The sequence below is a fragment of the Phytophthora infestans genome, genomic scaffold, assembly GCF_000142945.1.
Source record: "Phytophthora infestans T30-4 supercont1.13 genomic scaffold, whole genome shotgun sequence".
In the NCBI taxonomy this organism is placed as follows: domain Eukaryota; phylum Oomycota; class Peronosporomycetes; order Peronosporales; family Peronosporaceae; genus Phytophthora; species Phytophthora infestans.
Window position 1 is genome coordinate 1,807,878 of NW_003303746.1, and position 18,938 is coordinate 1,826,815.

An 18,938-nucleotide genomic window follows, 5' to 3' on the forward strand; every position below is an offset into this window, starting at 1 on the left:
GTCAACAAGTGCCTGCGAAACGGACAGCTACTGCGTCACCGAGCGTCAAAGTCGAGAGAAGTCGTGTCGAGCGACATTGGCTTAAACATGAGCCACCGGCTTTCCCAGAATGCAAGACACACGAAAGATCTGCTCGAAGAACTGGAGCGAGACAAGGAGCTCGATGTGCTTCGAGAGTACCTCACCCGGTTCGAGTTGTTTCCTCGACAGCGTGACCCTGCAGCGGCTCCTATTCGGTTCGAAGAGCTAAAAGAACTCGCGAAGCACTGGAAACTGCATCGCCAACGCAACTTTTGGAAGACCAACACGACCAAAGAAGACCTCGTACGAACACTGTACCGCCACATCAACACCAGGATCATCCCACAAGACACTCGAGACGACAACAACGGCCATGCATCATCGTCCCACGTGGTGAATAGTCCCAGTGGGATATCACCCGCTCCTCCCCCACCACGGCGCCATTCTGGGTCTTTTATCGACGCGCCAAGGAATCGTCCCATACTGAAACCCACCCCACCAAGTCAAGGACCACGTGAATATAACGTCTTCAGTGGCTACAGCGGCGATCTCTTCGGCCAACGTGGCAACTACGAAGATGGGATGATTTACCTGTCACGCTTTCGAAAACCCACGACGCTTCTGAACAACGTGGGTGGACTGAGTGGGTCGCTTGATAACGTCGTGGAGAGCAACGCGTCGTTAATCAATCGCCCGAGTAAGAGCAAAGAAGAAGACGACGATGAAGAACAGGAGCCGAGTGCCGACGCTCTGGACTTTAGCGTTGGAATGAGTCGCGAGATCCGCCTAAAACAGGAATGCGCCTTCAGTATCTACCACTTCTCAACGATCCCTGGCCATGAGCGACAAATGGTGACTGAAGGCTGTATGCTGGCGCTGAGTAAGTTGGCGGTATTCGAGGATATGGAGGTGAAGCGGTTCTGCGCGGCTGCGATCTTGAACCTCTTGTGCGAGTCCGTACTTGGCACGAAAATGGCGGACGAAGGTGTGTTACTAGCGTCTCTGGAGCTAGCCAAAGCGCAACACGAAGAAGTACGGCGTCACACGAGTATGGCGTTGTGTCGCTTCTCCTACGAACGTGCAGGCCAGCTCCGTCTTGTACAGGAAGGCTGCGTGTCTGCTATTGTCTCGATGCTCAACGTCCCCGACTTCGAGACCAAAGAAGCTTGTGTCAAAGCACTCATCAACATCGCGTCGTCGTCTAGCACCACAGTGGCCGAGAGCGTCGTCCACGTGCTCATGAAGCTTGCTACGCGTAAGGACCAAGCCAGCGCAAAGTTCGCAGCAGAAGCCATCTGCAACCTGTCGCTATTGAGTGGATCTCGGGCCAAGGTAGTGGAGGAAGGAATCCTCGATACAGTATGTGAGTTAGCTCAGCAAGCGTGCGTCGCTGCCGGAGCTGACGAGGCGGAAGACGGAGGTGACGTCGGAACTATACGCAAGTATTTGGCTACTGCTCTGTGTAATTTATCGGGTCTTTCGGGGAACTTGGAGCCCTTGAGTCACGGACGTATCCTCGAGTGTCTAGGAGAGCTTCTCAAATGCGAGAAACCTCGAGAAGTGCGCGAAATGTGCGCAGTTACTATCGCCACTATCTCGTCATACCCGCCGTCGCTCAAGAACTTGGCGCTCAGTGACGCGGTAGCGAATCTCGTCGAGATCGGAGCGCATCATTCCAGTACTTCAGTGCGTGAGAATACGGCGCTGTGTCTGTCCAACATGTCCGCTACAGCCGACAGTCGAGCGTTATTGGCGCGCTTTGGCGTCGTGTCCTTGTTACTCCGCTTCGTGGAAGAAGACGAAGATACGGATGCCGGCGCCAGTGCCTTGGCTCAACAGTTCGCTGTCCTTACACTGTGTAGCATGTTAGCACATCCAGCGGCGTGTGTGGAGATTCTACAGAGCAACATGCCTGCAGCTATTGCTAGACTGGCGATACGCACCCCACACGACCGTGTTCGAGACTTGTGTGCCAACGCTCTGTTCAACGTATCGTGCGAAAAGAGTCAACATGGTGTTCTGCTTCAAGACGACACGATCCGCTCCATCGTCCGTCTCTGTAGGCGACAGGGAGAAGCGGACGATGAAGCGTCTGGAGCATCCGGACCCACGCCGTCCACGCCTGCCACTGCAGGACCACCGACAGTTCTCCTCCGGTACCAGGAGTGTGCGTTAGGTTGTCTCCTCAACCTCTCGTTCGCGTCGGACAGCAGAGCGGCTTTGTTACGTGCGAACGTGGTAGCAACGCTGGCCAGAGTCTTCAACAAACCGCCAGTTAAAGCCGATGAGTTGCTGCGTCAATGTGCTGGAGTTCTGGCAAACTTATCCTTTGATGCTGAAGCACGCGCACGTATGGTGGCGGACAACGGCGTTCGCTTAATCCGCCGTATCATGAGTGCCGCGATGTCCTCAGCGGCAGCTGCAGCGTCTTCGGACGTCCCGGTGAGCGCGTCCGCCGTCGCGATAATCCGTGAGACACTACGATGCTGTTCTACAGCCTGTTGCAACCTTGCAGCGGACGCTCTGGAGAAGACGCCAGTGCTGGATATGCTCATCGACTTGTCGGCGTCTTCGTATGGTCCCACAACGCTAACGTGTGCGATAGCGTTCGCTAAACTGGCATCTAGCGCGACACATCGCGGTTTGCTTACACGCTGTGCCGAGTTGTATCCGGCACTGACTTTAATGATGCGCTGCGGCGTGGAGGATATCCAGATCTACTCAGCTGTAGCCTTGTGCAGCTTGGCTGTAGAGCCGCCAGCTGCTAAGCCGGTGGGCGTACGATACGTGTGGAAGGAAGGCACCGTGCCTGACTTCATAGTGAACGCGTTGTTGCGGATCAACAGCGACTCCACCAAGGAAATCTGCGCTCGTGCACTGTTCAATTTGCTCACGCACGACGAGTTACGCGCCGCTCATATTAAAGACGGTGTGCTGTACGCTCTGGTGAAGCTGGCGCGGCTAGAGAGCGTAGAGATTCGTACTCTGTGCGTCACAGCTCTGTATAATCTCAGCTGTGACCCGGCACTCGCAGAGACGTTGATGGAGCTCAAGGTCGCTCAGGTGATTACTAAGCTCTGCGAGATGGAGTTCAGTAGCCAAGAGATTCATCGCAAACTAGCTGCGTGTCTGACCAACTTGGCTTCAGAGCCCAAGCCTCCGTCCGGTAAGAAGGTTAATGACAGCACAGGGTCGAATAGTTCCTCGAATATGGCAGTGAGGCTGGTTGAGAGCGGTACGCTCGTGGCTTTGCTGGTACTATGCGAGCACGCCGACCCACCCACTCGACACGCTTGTGCCGCAGCGCTCTGCTTTCTATCGGCTTACAGAGTCAACTGCGAAGCTATGGCTACACTTGGACTAGTGGATGTACTCACGAAGAAGCTGCTGCTTGCTCCAGTCGACGCAGGATCTGAGAGTTCAGACGTGGAGCTGGAGCAGCGTCAACAACACGAGTACGCACTCAATGCGCTGTGCAACATTTCGTGCTATCCAGCACTACACGACCGCATGGAAGAGGCTGGAGCTGTGTCTCAAGTTGTACGCGTTCTTGCATCAAACTCAAGCGTAGACGACAATGACGAAGCCATGGTGTTGGCATGTGTACAGACACTAGCTAACTTGACTTTCCACGCGCGCCACCGGCGTGCGCTGCTCACCCACGACCTCGTGCCGACGTTGCTGTGTCGACCTCAATCGCTGCGAAACGCACGTGTAGGTGACGTATGCGCTGAGATGATCGCCGTCTTGTGTGAAGACTCGCTGCATTGGCACGAGCTCATCTCCACCGGTGCTGTCCGAGTCCTACGAGAGATCATTCACGTCTTTGATAACTCGTCTCCTGTGTCTCCAACTGCTCTCCGTGCTTCTATCTACGCTTTGAGTCAACTTGCTCGCTGTGAGAAGACTGGAGAGACTGTGATAGCGGATGGAGCTATTGACGTGGTGGCGTACGCACTCGATCTCAGTGACGATGCCGGCATTGAAGCGCGTCAAGAGATGGCAGAGCGCTGTGCTATTATTCTCCGTGCATTATCAACTCAAGGGGAGCCTGTTTGCCTCACGCTCATGCGTAATGTACGCCTCGTACCGCTGCTTAGCACCATCGTGACCACGTGCTGCCCCGGTCGGCGACAAATCCAGGCTAGTAAACACGTTATCCTAGCCTTCTACAACCTTACTTCCTGTCGTGTTAGTGCGGATGACACTGAAGTGGAGAGCGCAGAAAGCGAAGGTATGCGCGGGTTAGACGCCATGGTGATCAGCGGCGTCGTGTCATTGCTCATTCGCCTCTCTACGGGTGGTGGAAGTGACATGGCGCCGGCATGTGCCGTAGCTCTGGCTCATGTTAAGCATCGTATCAAGGAGCGACTTGCGATGATCCAAGCACACGAAAGTGAAGGCTCTGATCTCCCAAATCGAAGAAAGTTTGAAGAGATGGACAACTTAATGGAGGCCGGCGTAGTGACGGCGTTGCTGGCCATGTTCGAACTGGACCCAGCCGGCATACAACGCGTCGACCGGCTAGCCGCCGCGATGCCACCGGCACTCCCCGTCCTACGTCCTGCAACAGAAAAAGACTGGGTTTTCCTACCGGGCAACACGTTGCGATACGAGACGCCATTACCTGTCTGCTGGGACTTCCGCAGCTCGGCTGTCGACGATGCACGGTTCGTGCCAGCAGAGCCGCGATCGTTCCTGTCCGTGCTCGCGCCGGTTGTGCCGGCGTCCGGCGCTACCATTCAAGACAAATTGTTTGGCCGCTTCCAGATCCTTAAATTACGTCCGAATAAATGTGTGCTACGTCTCGAGAACTCGCGCTTTGCCAAGATGGCAACGGCTCTAATGGGTCAATCTGGGTCAGCTAGAAGCAGTGCCAGTGATCTGTCGGACGCCATCGCTATTGCGATAGATGACGAACATGGAGACGAAGACTCGACTCACTCCAAAGCCAACAGTGCCAGGAACAGGTCGATAACAGGAGCAACAGTCGAAGACGAAAGCGAGACGAGGATGCCGTCGCCCGTGAGGAAGAAGCCAACGGGGCGACAGCTGATGGCGATGGCTCGATCTTATAGTAGTCGAGGCAGTGCCGCCTTCAACATCAGCTCTAACACTGACAGCTCGGCCAGACGAGTGTCTAAACCTTCCACGACCACACGTCGTCCGAGCCGGAATTTGAGCCATGAGAGCCACAATTCGTCCATGACCAGCACACGCAACCTGAGCAACCACAGAGACTCATCGCATCGACTGAACAGTGACAGCTCCAGTGTCACGTTGCCCAGGATCTAGTGGCTTCTTAATTAAAAGCATCTACATGTAGTTTTATTTACTCTATCCGGACAATCCTAGTCCAGCTCGATCTTTTTCTTTAGCTCGTCCGACATGGAGAGCTGTCCGTCCTTCAAAGATTGTATCAACTCGGTATTACCCGCCACCCGCAGAGTCTGCAGTTTTGTGAGCGTCTCCAGTTGCTGCACCGGTAGTGTCTCCAATTTATTGTGTCTAATATCGAGCGTCTCGAGCTGCGTAAGTTTGTGGACGTCTGTGGGCAGCGACGTCAGCCGGTTCTGCTGCAAGTCGAGCGTCTCCAGTGACTGCAGCGCGTACACAGCGTCCGGCAGGTCACGCAGCTGGTTGTTGGACAGGTCGAGACGCTGTAGACGTGGAACACGCTCCAATGTCAATGCCAGACGACAGGCACAGGCGTCACCAACGTGTTCGCACATGAGTTGACGACACACCAAGTCGCTGGACTTGGACAGCTGCAGCTTCACTACACGGGCCCCCGAGCGAGCGATATCACGTAGACATGTAGCCGATACCGCAGTGGATACGGTCGAGGAGGAATAGCAGGAAAGACGTATCCGTAGCGGGGTCAGCGCGCTGCGTAGCAGCATGGTTTCTGGATGATAGCAGAGAATAAATGGGAAAAGAGGACTGCGCAGAAGACCCAAATTTACACTGCTGGATCAAAATTTAATTTTATTCTGATGGCTGAAATTGTGCTCGAGCAGAATTCCATTCACAAATCCGTAAATACATCGTGCCACATGTAAATTATTCACTTCATGAAAAAATATTTTTTCAGAAAATTAAGTGTTTCTCGGTTTCCAGCAAAATGCCAATAATAATATGACGCTATGTTCTCAATGCGCGTGGTTTTGTCAGCCCAATCCGCGAAAGAGGGAGCTTACCTCTGCGAACTTCATGTAAAGTACTGAAAGATCCTACATCTCATGTTGTTCGCATCATAACAAAACTGGTCCATATTGAGCTCTGAGTGCTATACTCTACTTCATAAAAAACGACGTCCAGCGCTGCCACCATTCACTTGGTGTCATTCAGCAATGCCAGCAAATTCACCGTTGCGGCGTAAGCGACAAGGCCTACAAACAGCACCGCGATGGCGATTCCAGCGAGACGACTGTATTCCCCATAGGATCGCATCTCCTGGGCTTCAAGTTTCTGACGTGGCAATAAATAAAGAATCGGTACCAGCGCCAGCAAATTGATAGCACAGTTCGACATAACAAACGACAGCACTTGAGTACGCGTCTTGGATGAATCCTGAGCGATCACTTGGTCCGAAAAGTCTCTCTCCAGGTCTGCACTGGACGAGCTGATGGCGTCCGAGAACGTCAGAATGACCATACTGATCAACGTGTTGTAAGACGACACTAAGCCTGTAGTTGCGCCTTCCAGACAATTCTCAGTGATCTCCACAATAGGTAGCGACGTCACCAGTAGCACCGCAGCCCGAGAAAGGCCTACCAACGACAACATTGACAGCGTGTACCAGGCACTTCGAAAACAGTCAAAGATCGTTGGGATCGCTGCAAGTAGGTTCACTGTCACACCGAGAAATAACCCTCCCACAGAGATGCGTATCCAACTGTAATTAAACAAAGTGAGTTGGAACGCCAAGACCGACAGGATCAAGATAATCTGCTTGGGGATCTCGCCCACACGCTCCGCATTAGGCGATGCGTCTGCCCAGTACAGCACTGCGTCGTCTGCGAAGTTGAATCTGAATGAAGACAGAAACACCGAGAAGCAGACGAACAGGATAATACGCCACACCGCTTCTTGTTGTAAGATACTCCACAGCTGATGCGTGAGCGACGATCGATCCACCGAGTCCACTTTAAGTTGCCTAGGCTCCTCGTCCAGACGGAATAACACTGCTGGAATCGGAATTAACGTCACCACCGCCATGATAAGGATAATAACCTTCATCGAGATAACCGCCTGGGTCGTATCGGACTCCTTATTATAGCCCACGACTAAAGATATCACAATATCTGCCAATAGCGTCGCTGCTTCTTGTGTCAGCAAATATTGCACCACAAGTGTGCCACGTTCGTGAATGGGTTCACGTTGCGATAATTCCACCAAAAACGCAAATGCAGCAATTGAAGCAACTGTGATTCCTAAACTTGTCGCCATCATGAGAAGCACATACACTGCGCCACCGTAGAACGTTCGGACGCTAGGGTTCATAAATCCTGCGCGGTCGTCGACCAATGCAACAATAACGAGAGCCATCAGCGCCATATAGGCGAAGATCCACCCTCCCAGCATGTACGACTTGCGATGGAAACTCCAGATCGGGTAAAAATCTGATAATAGTCCAATGAAGAAGCTGATTACACCCGGAAGCTTGAGAAATCGAAGTGTAGCAGTGCACTGGTCGCTGTTAAAGCTCAGATAGACGCATAATAGTGGCTGGAATGCGTCTGCGAGGAACGGAATCATAAAACCTGTAGCCGCGGCGGAGATGGCCAAGCCGCAGTACGGCTGGGAGAATAATTCAGCCAATGCACCTGCTCGTAGACTGCCGTATAACAAGTGGTTAAAGAAGCCAGAGGGCGGTGCTGTAGCCGCTCGTCTCCTCTCTGACGGGTGGATAACCTCCTGAAGCAGTTGGATGGACGGTGGAGCGGAGCTGGACCTGCCCACCACTGGAATCTCCGAGTCCACCCACGTCCGGTCGAAGGCGACCGAGTGCTTCTGTCCCATTTCGCACGTGTTGCTGGCTTTAGCAGTTCTCGATCTCGGCGAGACACTCAGTACGTCGTCCACATTGTCGGTTGGTGTGGATGAATGTACACGAAGTTCTCGAGGCACGCGAAGGCCGTAGACGTCGTCCCCCAGCGCCAGTCTGCGCAGCGATGCGGTCCCAGTCGTACGCTGTGCTTTCGGCACAGAACGAACCTTCCGAGATGAAGCTGTAGCTCTTGGAAGACCGCTGACTCTGCATTTTGCCTTAGTTTTTTGTGTCGGGGATAGTAGAAGAGCGGAGGCCAAGGCCTGAAGTGGCCGGAATCGAGCGAGGAAACGTCCGCTGCTGAAAGAGAGGGACTGCAATAATGCTCTGCAGGAAGCGGGGAGTCCTTCTAATCGCACGCAACACTCCACTTTGTGCTCTCGTCGTCATGCACGGGGACTGCGAGGTCTCCTTTTGCCTTTTTGGTCACAAGTCACAGTTGACTCGCTCTTTCGGTCCGACTCGATGACACGAATGAGAGGCAAATACATGTAGAAAAAAGGGGGATGGACGGTTTCACTAGGAATATGTAAGGACGGGAAGCCTGAACCCACGCCACAAATTGACAACACAGCACCACACAAAACAGAAGACGAGCACATGGAACTTGTTAGACAGCCGCTTATGGCCATGGGCTTTGTTTGACACTACTTGTACACCGAAAGAACATCATGAACTCGAGGCCGAAAGACTACGAATAAGTCTTGGTGGATGGCAGAAATGCATTCGGCGGTGTTGAGCCAGGCATTGGGCGCAATTTTGGCATTTCCAGGTGTCTTTAGGTCGATTCTTTTTTTCCACTGGTGGAATTGCCGCTCTCGCAGGATGGGTTTTGCCAGAATTCGCGGATCCATGCTGCATGTCTTGTGTGGTAAAAGTCGGAAGAAGACCGTCTCAAAGTTCTCTCAGCAAACACCGCGGGGAAAGTTCGAGTCGTCGTGGGGCACGAACGCTTGGATAATTTATTTTTGATAGAATTGCAAGTGTATCCGCTCGCTGAGCTAATAAAGACTTGCAAAGTGAAAAAGAGTCCTTGACTTGTCCACAGGCAAAATGGAGAGACACACATGCACGTCGTGGCTCACAACGCGTGCCATATAATATGGCAGCACCTTGCATTTTGTGTTTTGGAGCGCACCACTTTTTCTTTGACGTTTCTAATTGGCTGTAATTCCGCTTACGAAGTTCAAGTGAATCGATTCCACATACGTCACTTCCTTTCCGCCATGACCAGGGGTTAAGGGTATTTGACAAACTAGTAATCTAGAGTAATAATATTACTAATGCTATTTGAGTATGAGTGCTATTAATACCGTATAGTGTGGTATTCACTATTAGTATTAGTATTACTCAGGTGAGGCGATACTATAGTACTCTAAACAGTACTATTTTACCAGAAAGCCAGTGAACAAGCAACTGCCCCTCATTGAGCACTCATCGAACCTGTGGCTGTCCTGCGTCGTTTGCCATTTCAGAAAAGAACTGGATACCGCCATTGCGATCGACCAGGATTCGACGGCTGAAGATGCCTTGTGCAGTTCATGGCTGTGTGGAAGGTCCTGAGCTCATGACAGACCCTTGCACCGTATGCGGAAAGCCCACTCACCACCTGTGTGCAACCGGGGTATTTGAAGGAGACACGTCGTCGTTGAATGAAAGGTAATTTGCTCATTGTTGTGTCTTATTTCCACGTCTAACCCTATTCTCTGTTGATACGCAGATTCTGCAGTCAACCATGTGTAGAGAAGATTTACCCGACCGCTAAGGACTCTACACCAGCCGTGACGACCCCTTCGACGGTCCCCGCCGCTACATCTTCTTCTGCGTCGAGGAATATCTGGGCTGGATCCGACTCCGATTTCGTGCCGTCTCCCGAAGTCGCCGTGGCATCGGATACTGCGGTTGTGCGTCCAGTGAAGCGTCGGAAGGTTGCGGCGAAAGGGAAAGTGGCCAAGGTGAAGGCCATTAAACCTCCTCTGGATGGTAACCTACGTAGTGTGCTGCCTCCTCCCCCGGCCTCTCCTGTTTCTGACTTAGGGGTCCCGCTTTCATTGACACACTCAAGGAAGGTTGGTACTACTGATTCTGTCTGGGACCTAATTCATGTATTGGATAAACCCTACAGAAAGCGAAATCCGGGGAAGCCTTCCACCCAAGTGTACCGCAACATTTGTCTGCTGTGCTGTGAGGAGATTAAGGCACGGAAGAATACCACGCCCTACAGCTGGGAGGATGCCTTACGCAGCACGAAGAATACGAGCAACGCCAAGGAGCATATCAAGTCGAGACATGCGGACCATCCTTTGGCGATTTTAGCAGAACAGACAACAGCTCAAAAGGCGAAAGACGATGTCATGAGTGCGGAAGATGACACCCGAGTCGTTTCAGACTTGACTTGTGGTGGTGAGAATGATGCTACTACTTCTGCGCCTATTACTACTGGTTCGTCTGCGGGGAATAAGTCTTTGGCGAAACGTTTCTTCAAGGCGGATGAGAAGACGCTACACGTGCTGATTTCGAAGTGGCTAATTACGCAAGGAATTCCTTTTCCGGCATGCAGGTCAGGCCCCTTCGAGGAGATGATGCGTGCGGCAACAGGCAATCCAACATTCCCTATGCTCAGTCGTGACAGGCACGACCGTTTGCTTCAAGGACAGTTCCAACTATTTTGCGATCTTGTCGGAGACCTCCTCACTTCTGAATTCGAAAAGGCGTGTCATCTTCAGTACCTGATCTGATACATGACATCTGGACTAGCTGTGGAAAAGACAGTATCGTTGGTGCGTCCGTGGCATTTATTGATACATCGTGGAGATTTCGGTTCTGTAACGGGCCTGGGGTGTCCGTTACTTGCTTACACGTAGTGATGAGGAAGCGTACAAGTCCAGTGATACTGAAACCAAGTACTTAGTCTGAAGGAAAATCAGCTCTGTTTTTATTTAGGTCCAGGGCAGCTTGCTCTGACCACTCAAATACACGTCAACTCCTTATTGGTTGATTATGGGTCTGGCTCCCCATATTTCAACCAATAAGGTGACGGCAGTTCAGCACACGCTACTCGTGTGCTGCTGCACCTACTTTTGTAAAGAAATCTACCTACTTATGTAATGGTGTGAACCACTACAAAGAACCTATAAAACTACCTACATATGTAACTTGGGAGAGCCCATTACATCACCCCCCTCTTAAGACAGCAATCACCTAACGGGGGTGCGGTTCGGAGAACAATCGGTAAAACTGGGAAATGGCGGAGAAGAGAACGCTTGAGAACTTGACGGGCGGGAGCTCCTGCGAAGCCCAGGAGCAGTACAATACAACTTGCGCGGACGAGAACAACATGGCGCAGCAGACGGGGCGGCGAACCAGGCAGGAAGCGGAACAACGCGGACGGCTCCAGCGTCGGCGACGACGCTGAACAGTGAATGGACCGCTGATATCGCACCTGAGAGCGTGAGTCGACTTGGGGTTCGGCCCGGCGTAATGAACGAGGATATGAAGCCGTGGGCGCTGTACGACTTGTCCGGGGCGGTGACCCCGGACGCGTTGGACACCATGCAGGACCACTTTCGGCGCTTCAGGCGTCTCCGGAACAAAACACTCGACGGCGCGACGTACGAAGCTTTGCAGAGATCATGGTGCGCATTCATCCGACGGTGGAATCGGATGCATGAGGCTGGAGAAAGTGTCGTCGGCTGGCTCGGTGATCGCGAAGCCCTACAAGCCGAGCATTCACTCGGTGATCTGCGCCTGAAAGTCTGCGACGACGCTTGGCCCGAAGACCGTTTGTGCTATGTCAACGTACGCGAAGGTTGCAGTTCGTGTGACATCGGGCGACGCCCGACGCAAGCTGAGTAGGATCAGCATATTGTCGAGTATCCGCTCATGCCGACCGAACACGCTTGGATCGAGAAGTATAAGCGCTCACTCTCCGAGCTCACCCAAGCGGCTATTCGCGGCGGCTCGCGCCGACAGCGTTCGCGACGGAGCCCGTCTCCTGCGCATTCGACGTCTTGAAGGGCACGTAGTCGATCGCGTTCTCGATCGCCGCGAGGTCGCTCGCGGCCGCGTTTGACTCGAGGCTGGAGTCGTAGTCGTGGACGACATCAGGAACGTCACGAAGCAAGTTGGCGCGAGGCTCCCACGTATCATCAGCAGGTTGAAACCCGAGCCATCGTACCTTATACTTCCGCGCGGCGGGAGCCGCGTGTTGAGCCGACGACTTGGTCGAGTGACGCACGCGGGGATGAACTTCGTGATCAACAATACGGTCCGCAATCCAGCACGTATCTCCATTCGAGTCAACGATGGGCGGAGGACCGTCGCGGTGGAATTCGACGCGACCTGGTTGACCAGGACGACATTGAGCAGGCGCTGAACACTTCTCGGGACGCACAAGAGGAGGCCGAGCGGGCGGCTGAGAGCTCTCGGAACGCCGAGGCGACGGCGAGTAGTCTGCGGCAGTCGAATCGTTAACTCTTGCAGTGACTGCGTAGTCTGGAGGCGCAGGTGTTTGGCGGACCGAGGAGTGGAGCTTTTCCGCGCGAGCGGGGAACTGGGACAGATGGGACGCTGGCTCGACAGGCTCGTCGTGAGGGCCGCTCAACGCATGCTCCTGTCCCGCCTCCGGGATCATCGCGGGAAGATACTTCTTAAGTCGCCCGACGTAGAACGTCGGGTGTAGTCGTAGCGACGTAGGAATGTCTAGCGTGTAGGCATCACAACTCGTAGTACTTTGAATGGCCCAATGTAGCGCGGCGCGAGTTTGCTCGCGCCTAGGTTCGTAATAGCAGAGGTACGAATTCTATGCGTTGAGAGTAATACCCGCTCACCAATCTTGAATGCACTTGTGTTCTTGCGGCCACGTTTGTCGGCGTTTTCCTTCTGCTTGTCAACCGCGAGTTGTAGCGCGTCACGGACAAATCGGGTAACCGATTGGCGATGAAGGACAAAGTCGGATACCGCTGCCTTGTCAGCGGGTCGTGCTGGGGTTTTCGGCGCGTAGTTAGCCACAGTCAAGTGTGGCTGTGCTGGAGCGATCAGCGTTCGGTGTGTCCAGTCAAGTAACGGCGACGACGTGGATTGCGCGGGTGCGAGGATCTTCTTCGACTGTAAGCACGTCACCGCGCTGATGTCTACTGCAGGAGTAGCTGAACTCGTAGACGGCAGAACCGTTGTCTCACCGGAAACCGGTGGTTGAACCAGTATCGGAACCGGTTGGGCAGGGTTATCACATTCCTCCCCCTCCAGAGTGAAGCCATCAGTCGCCGTGGGTTGGCCCACAGCAAGTTGTGCGGGGACACGTGGATGACGCGCGTTGTTGACGAAAAACGGAGTCAATCCCGTCGACGCGTGCTCGGCATTGTTGAGTGCAAACTCCGCAAGAGGCAGGAAGGAACTCCAGTTCTCGAAGGACGGGGCATAACTGCGCAGAACATCTTCTAGCACGCGGTTGACGCGTTCCGTTTGCCCGTCAGTCTCCGGGTGCGCCGCCGTCGACATGAGGAGTTTGGTGCCCAGGAGGTCGAAGAGTTTCGTCCAGAACGCCAATGTGAATCGAGGATCGCGGTCAGAGACGATTGATTCAGGAAGGCCGTGATGTCGGAAGACAGCGTCGACGAAGAGCACCGCGGTATCGGCCGCGGTGATTGAGTCCGGAACTGGAACGAGATGGCACATTTTGCTAAAGCGATCCACGAAGACCAGAACACCAGTACGACCGTCAGTATCGGGTGGGAGACCGAATATGAAGTCCATTGACACAGAGCGCCACGCCTCTGTTGCCAGAGGGAGAGAACGCAGCGGAGCTTGCGATGACGGTGACGGCTTAACGCGTTGACAAGTTTCGCAGGAGCGGACCCACTTGCGCACCCACTTGTATAGGTGAGGCCAGTAGAAGTCGCGGGATACCGCTGCGAAAGTTTTCTCACGGCCCAAGTGGCCACCCACTGGAGCGTCATGGAATTCGTGTATAATTCTTGCGCGTAGATCGGGGTCGTTGGGGACAACGACGCGAGGAGCATCGAATCGATCGATACTGTACATCAGTAAATCACCGTCAAGTTGGTATATGTGAATCTGGTCGCGCGTGGAGCGGCTCACTGTCTTTAGCGTGGCATCACTTGGTGTGCGAAGGTGTTCCAGGATACCGGCATATGTCGAGTCATCTCGATACGCGGCAGAGATCTCTTCCCGCAGGGGAAGTATTGGAGATACCGCCGTCATCAGGTTCACACCTGCAGCCACACATGTGGCGCAGTCCAATTCGTCGTCGTCCGCGTCTTCAAGTGACTGACGACCCAAATCTCGGCGTGGATCGTAATCGGGGCGCCGAGATAGGGCATCCGCAAGGATGTTATTCTTGCCTGGCTTGTAGTGAACGACGAAGTTGTACTCGGAGAAGAATGACAGCCATCGTGCCATGCGCTGAGAGAGATGAGGGATCTTCGTCGCTGTTCGCAGCGACGCGTGATCTGTGTAGATCGCGAATGTCTGCTCACCGAGTAAGTACACTCTGAATTCGATCAGTGCGTAGCGCATCGCAAGGAGTTCCTTGTCGTGAACCGGATAATTCTTCTCAGCGGGCTTCATCTGTCTGGATTGGTAGCTCACGACGCGTTCGCGACCTTCGTCGTCGAAATGCATCAGTGCACAGCCGATGGCGAAGTCGCTCGCGTCGCAAACAACGTGGAATGGCTTTGCATCATCTGGAAGCGCCAGGATTGGGGCCTCCGCCAAGCTTTTCTTCACTGCATTAAAGGCTGACTGATGTTCGGGAGTCCACGTCCACGTGATGTCTGTCTTCAGCAATGAAGACAATGGCTGGATCAGACCAGCATAATTTTTCGTGTACTTGTGGAGATAATTTGCGAGGCCAAGCCACTGACGCAATTCAGTCTGATTCTGCGGCGTGGGCCACGCACAAATGGACGAGACCTTCTCAGGATCCGCTCGGACACCATTTTTGCTCACATAACAGCCAAGCACCGGAATCTCCGGGGCACAGAAGATGCACTTCTTCAAGTTCGCGTACAGTTTGTTTTCGCGCATGACATGGAACACTTGTCGTAAGTGATTTAAGTGAACTTCTGTGGCGCTGAGATCGCCCTCAGCGCGGCTGTGAACGAAGATGTCATCGAAGTAGCTCGGAGCGAAGTCGCGAAGTAGGCGCAGAACGTGGGAAACCATGCGATTGAACGTGGCTGGTGCGTTTTCCAGGCCCTGCGGCATGACAAGTCACTCCCACAGCATCCCGCTGGGAGTGCTCACCGCTGTGAGCGGGACGTCGCTGAGTCGCATCAAGATCTGATAGAAGCCATCGGTCAGGTCGATGGTGCTGATTTTAACACTGCGGCCCATGGTGTCAAGTACCATATCCTTCCGAGGGATCGGCGTTTGTGCTGGAATGGTGGCGTCGTTTAGCTTGTTAAAAGCGTGAACAATGCGCCAACCACCCGTGGCCTTCTTCACGCAGAACGTCGGACTCGAGTGTGGCGAGGTACTCTCGCGCACGTGACCCGCTTCGCGGCGGCTCTCGAAGAAGTCGTCAATGGCTTTAACCTGATCGCGTGGGAGGGGCCACTGTCGCGTCACACAGTACTTGGAACCCGGCGTGAGATCAATCTCATGGCGAATGCCTCTGTCAGCAGGGAGCTCTGATGGAATCTTGTCGGGAAAAACATCCGCGAACTCGCGGACGGTGTCGTATACTGGATTGCCCGAGTCGCGGAGTGACTCCCACGACTGGGCAGCGAAGCGCTCTTCGCGCGCCGACTTCGGCTCAGCGTTCTTTCGTTCTTTGGACGAAGTGGAAGATTGTCGGTAGCGACCGTGTGGATCTCTTCCGCCGAGGCAGACTCGGTGATCAAGCAGACCTGATCGATGTCTCCTGACTTCAGATCGCGCAGAAAATGCTTCCAGGAAAGACCCGGAAGGCGTGTGATGGAAGAAGCTTCGCGAGGTGGGCCCTCAATGTCAAGTGTGCGTGAGCGAGCGACGCCTCCTTCCACGTGTTTCAGGACGTGTATGGACTCATTCACTGCGATATCGGCGGTGGGCTGACCACGTCGCCTAAGGCGGCGTCGCTTGGATTTCTTCTTGCGGCGTCTCGAACCGCTGCTCGAGGCAGAAGACTCGCTATCGCTGGACGAGGGATCACCCCCCCCCTCTCGACACGGAGGGGCACCATCAACCGTGTCGGTAGTGCGCGGGAGCTCTCGATGCTCGACCGCGCCATCGACAGGCGAGAGCCCCTGCTCGATCGCCGTCGTAGCCGGTGGGAGTGTCAACTGCTCGACCACCGCTGTGGATGACGGGAGCTCCAGCTGCTCGACCGCCGAATCGCGTTGCGGGAACCTCTGCTCAACCGCTAGAGTGTTCTGCGGGAACCCATGCTCAACCGCCTTGTTGTGTTGCGGGAACCCATGCTCGACCGCCGTGTTGCGTGACGGGAACTTATGCTCGACCGCCGTGTTGCGTGACGGGAACTCATGCTCGACCGCCGTGTTGCATGACTGGAACCCATGCTCGACCGTCGTGTTGCGTGACGGGAGCTCATGCTCGACCGCCGTGTTGCGTGACGGGAACTCATGCTCGACCGCCTGCTCGGATTGCGGGAGCCCCTGCTCTACCGCCAAAGTGTTAACAGCCTCGCCTCGCAGCGAGGGGTTTTCGCGCAACAGCGCTGTGCAAGACATACAGAGAGGGCCATCGCTCGCTCTCTGCTCAACCTGCATTGTGGACAGCCGGTCCACGACCCTGACATGGGGCCAGTCCTTCTGGGCAACCAGGAGGTGTGTGAACACCTCACTCACATCGAAGCCAGAGCGGTGTTTAACCGACCGTGCCAACCAGTCAATCTCTGGTTGATATCGTGACAACCACGGGATACCCAAGATGCAGTCGAACGCGTAGTTCATCTCAATCACGAGGAAGTCGTCGTTGCTGCGGAAGCCGTCGAATGTGTACGGCAACGTGATCTCGCGCCGCGCAACGCGGCGTGGCTTTCCGTCAGCAAGTTTGACGACGACCTGACCTCGACCATTACGGACTGCGATCTCTCTTGGAAGCATCGATAAGCACGATTCACGAAAGAAGTTATTCGACGCTCCTGAGTCCAGGAGTGCGCGAAGTGGTCGCCGGGCGCCGGCGACATGAAGACTGACGATGATCAGCCTCGAGTCGCCCGACGTGGTGGTGGCATTAAAGTGTGCGTGGAGCACGGGAGGGCTAGAAGGTTGGGTAGCCACCGGGGGAACCGAACCTCCGTTCCAGCCAGTAGGGCGCCCCGCACCTACTGGCCCTGACCGTTTTTTTACTGAACGGCAGGTGAGACTTCGGCGGTGTGCGCGAATACCGGCGCTGGCGCGGCATTCCGCCGCGCGATGATTGATCTTCCGGCAGCGGAAGCAAGTGAGCGGGCGATTAGGACGGCCGTTGGGCCCACGAGAAGTCGATTGACGGTGACTATTCGACGCGTCAATCGCGTCGATCTCCATGGGCTCGGGGGCTGACTCACGAGCTGCCGTAGACATCGCGCGCGCGTAAGACGCCGCCACTACGTATTCTTCGCGTAATGCGAGGGCGAATGCTTCCTCGAGAGAGGAAGGTTCCGCTCGGGTCAGGCAGTACCGTGTCATGCCTTCACGCATGCCGAATACGAATACATGGACCTGCGATGCTGTGTCAATCGGATTTGTCACGATGCATGACGCGAGGTGGCGAGTGTTTTGAACGTAGTCGCGCATAGTCATTTTACCTTGACGAAGGGCGAAGAACTCGGCACGCACGCGGGACTCGTCTTGAGGGGGCTCGAACGCGAGCCTGAGATCTTTCTGGAGAGACTCCAGAGTGGGGAATGCGTCGTGATCAACGACAAGTTTACCGAGGGCCCATTCCTTGGCCTTCCCGGACAACCGGGACAATAAGAAATTGACCTTAGACCCTTGCGCTTCGATCATTCTCGAAGCAATCGCGATGTCGACCTCGCGAAACCACCGGTTCAGCGGGAGGCGATTCGCTCCTTCACCGGAGTAGGTAGACGTCTCTAGCTTCACGACATCATTTTTCGAGGAACGCGCGGGAGTTGTTGCTCGCCGATTCGCATCGGCTAGCTCGCGTTCCATAAACTCTTGGGCTGCTTGGCGTTGTTGGTCGGACGTCGCTGAGCTCAGCAGCGACGCGATTACAGCCTCACCAGACATCGCGCGAGGCGGTGAAGGGCTTCCCACTCGACACGAGTGAGATGAGGGAAAGCAGCATGTTCCAGGGTCGGCCCTGGCGTTTCAGACGTCATGCCTTGGCTCATCGTGAACTTGGTCATGGGAAGGACTACTAAGTGCTACCAGGTGTCACGGGCCTGGGGTGTCCGTTACTTGCTTACACGTAGTGATGAGGAAGCGTACAAGTCCAGTGATACTGAAACCAAGTACTTAGTCTGAAGGAAAATCAACTCTGTTTTTATTTAGGTCCAGGGCAGCTTGCTCTGACCACTCAAATACACGTCAACTCCTTATTGGTTGATTATGGGCCTGGCTCCCCATATTTCAACCAATAAGGTGACGGCAGTTCAGCACACGCTACTCGTGTGCTGCTGCACCTACTTTTGTAATGCAAATCTACCTACTTATGTAATGGTGTGAACCACTACAAAGAACCTATAAAACTACCTACATATGTAACTTGGGAGAGCCCATTACAGGTTCATCGCAATGCTAGCTACTGTCAAGAACGACGGACACAACGCTCCGCTTGTGGCTAAAGTGATCGAAAGTGGTTTTAAGGCGAAGTACGACATCGACATCCGTGCAATGACTCGCTTCACCATGTCCGACACGACGCCCTCAGCGCGCAATGTAGCTGACCATAT

At 54.3% G+C, this 18,938-nt stretch overlaps 3 protein-coding genes across 3 annotated transcripts; 1 reads left to right on the forward strand and 2 right to left on the reverse strand.

Moving 5' to 3' along the window:
• Positions 1-87: 87 nt before the first annotated feature.
• PITG_08405 (uncharacterized protein) lies at positions 88-5,346 on the forward strand (the record flags this gene model as incomplete). The annotated part of the gene is made up of 1 exon (XM_002903743.1): positions 88-5,346. One exon carries the CDS (start codon positions 88-90, stop codon positions 5,314-5,316), a length of 5,229 nt encoding a protein of 1,742 aa, XP_002903789.1.
• Positions 5,347-5,372: 26 nt separating this feature from the next.
• PITG_08406 (uncharacterized protein) lies at positions 5,373-5,924 on the reverse strand (the record flags this gene model as incomplete). Its single annotated transcript, XM_002903744.1, has 1 exon — positions 5,373-5,924. One exon carries the CDS (start codon positions 5,922-5,924, stop codon positions 5,373-5,375), a length of 552 nt encoding a protein of 183 aa, XP_002903790.1.
• Positions 5,925-6,354: 430 nt separating this feature from the next.
• On the reverse strand, positions 6,355-8,287 carry PITG_08407 (uncharacterized protein; the record flags this gene model as incomplete). Its single annotated transcript, XM_002903745.1, has 2 exons — positions 6,355-8,188; positions 8,238-8,287. 2 exons carry the CDS (start codon positions 8,285-8,287, stop codon positions 6,355-6,357), a joined length of 1,884 nt encoding a protein of 627 aa, XP_002903791.1.
• Between the last annotated feature and the right edge of the window lie 10,651 nt (positions 8,288-18,938).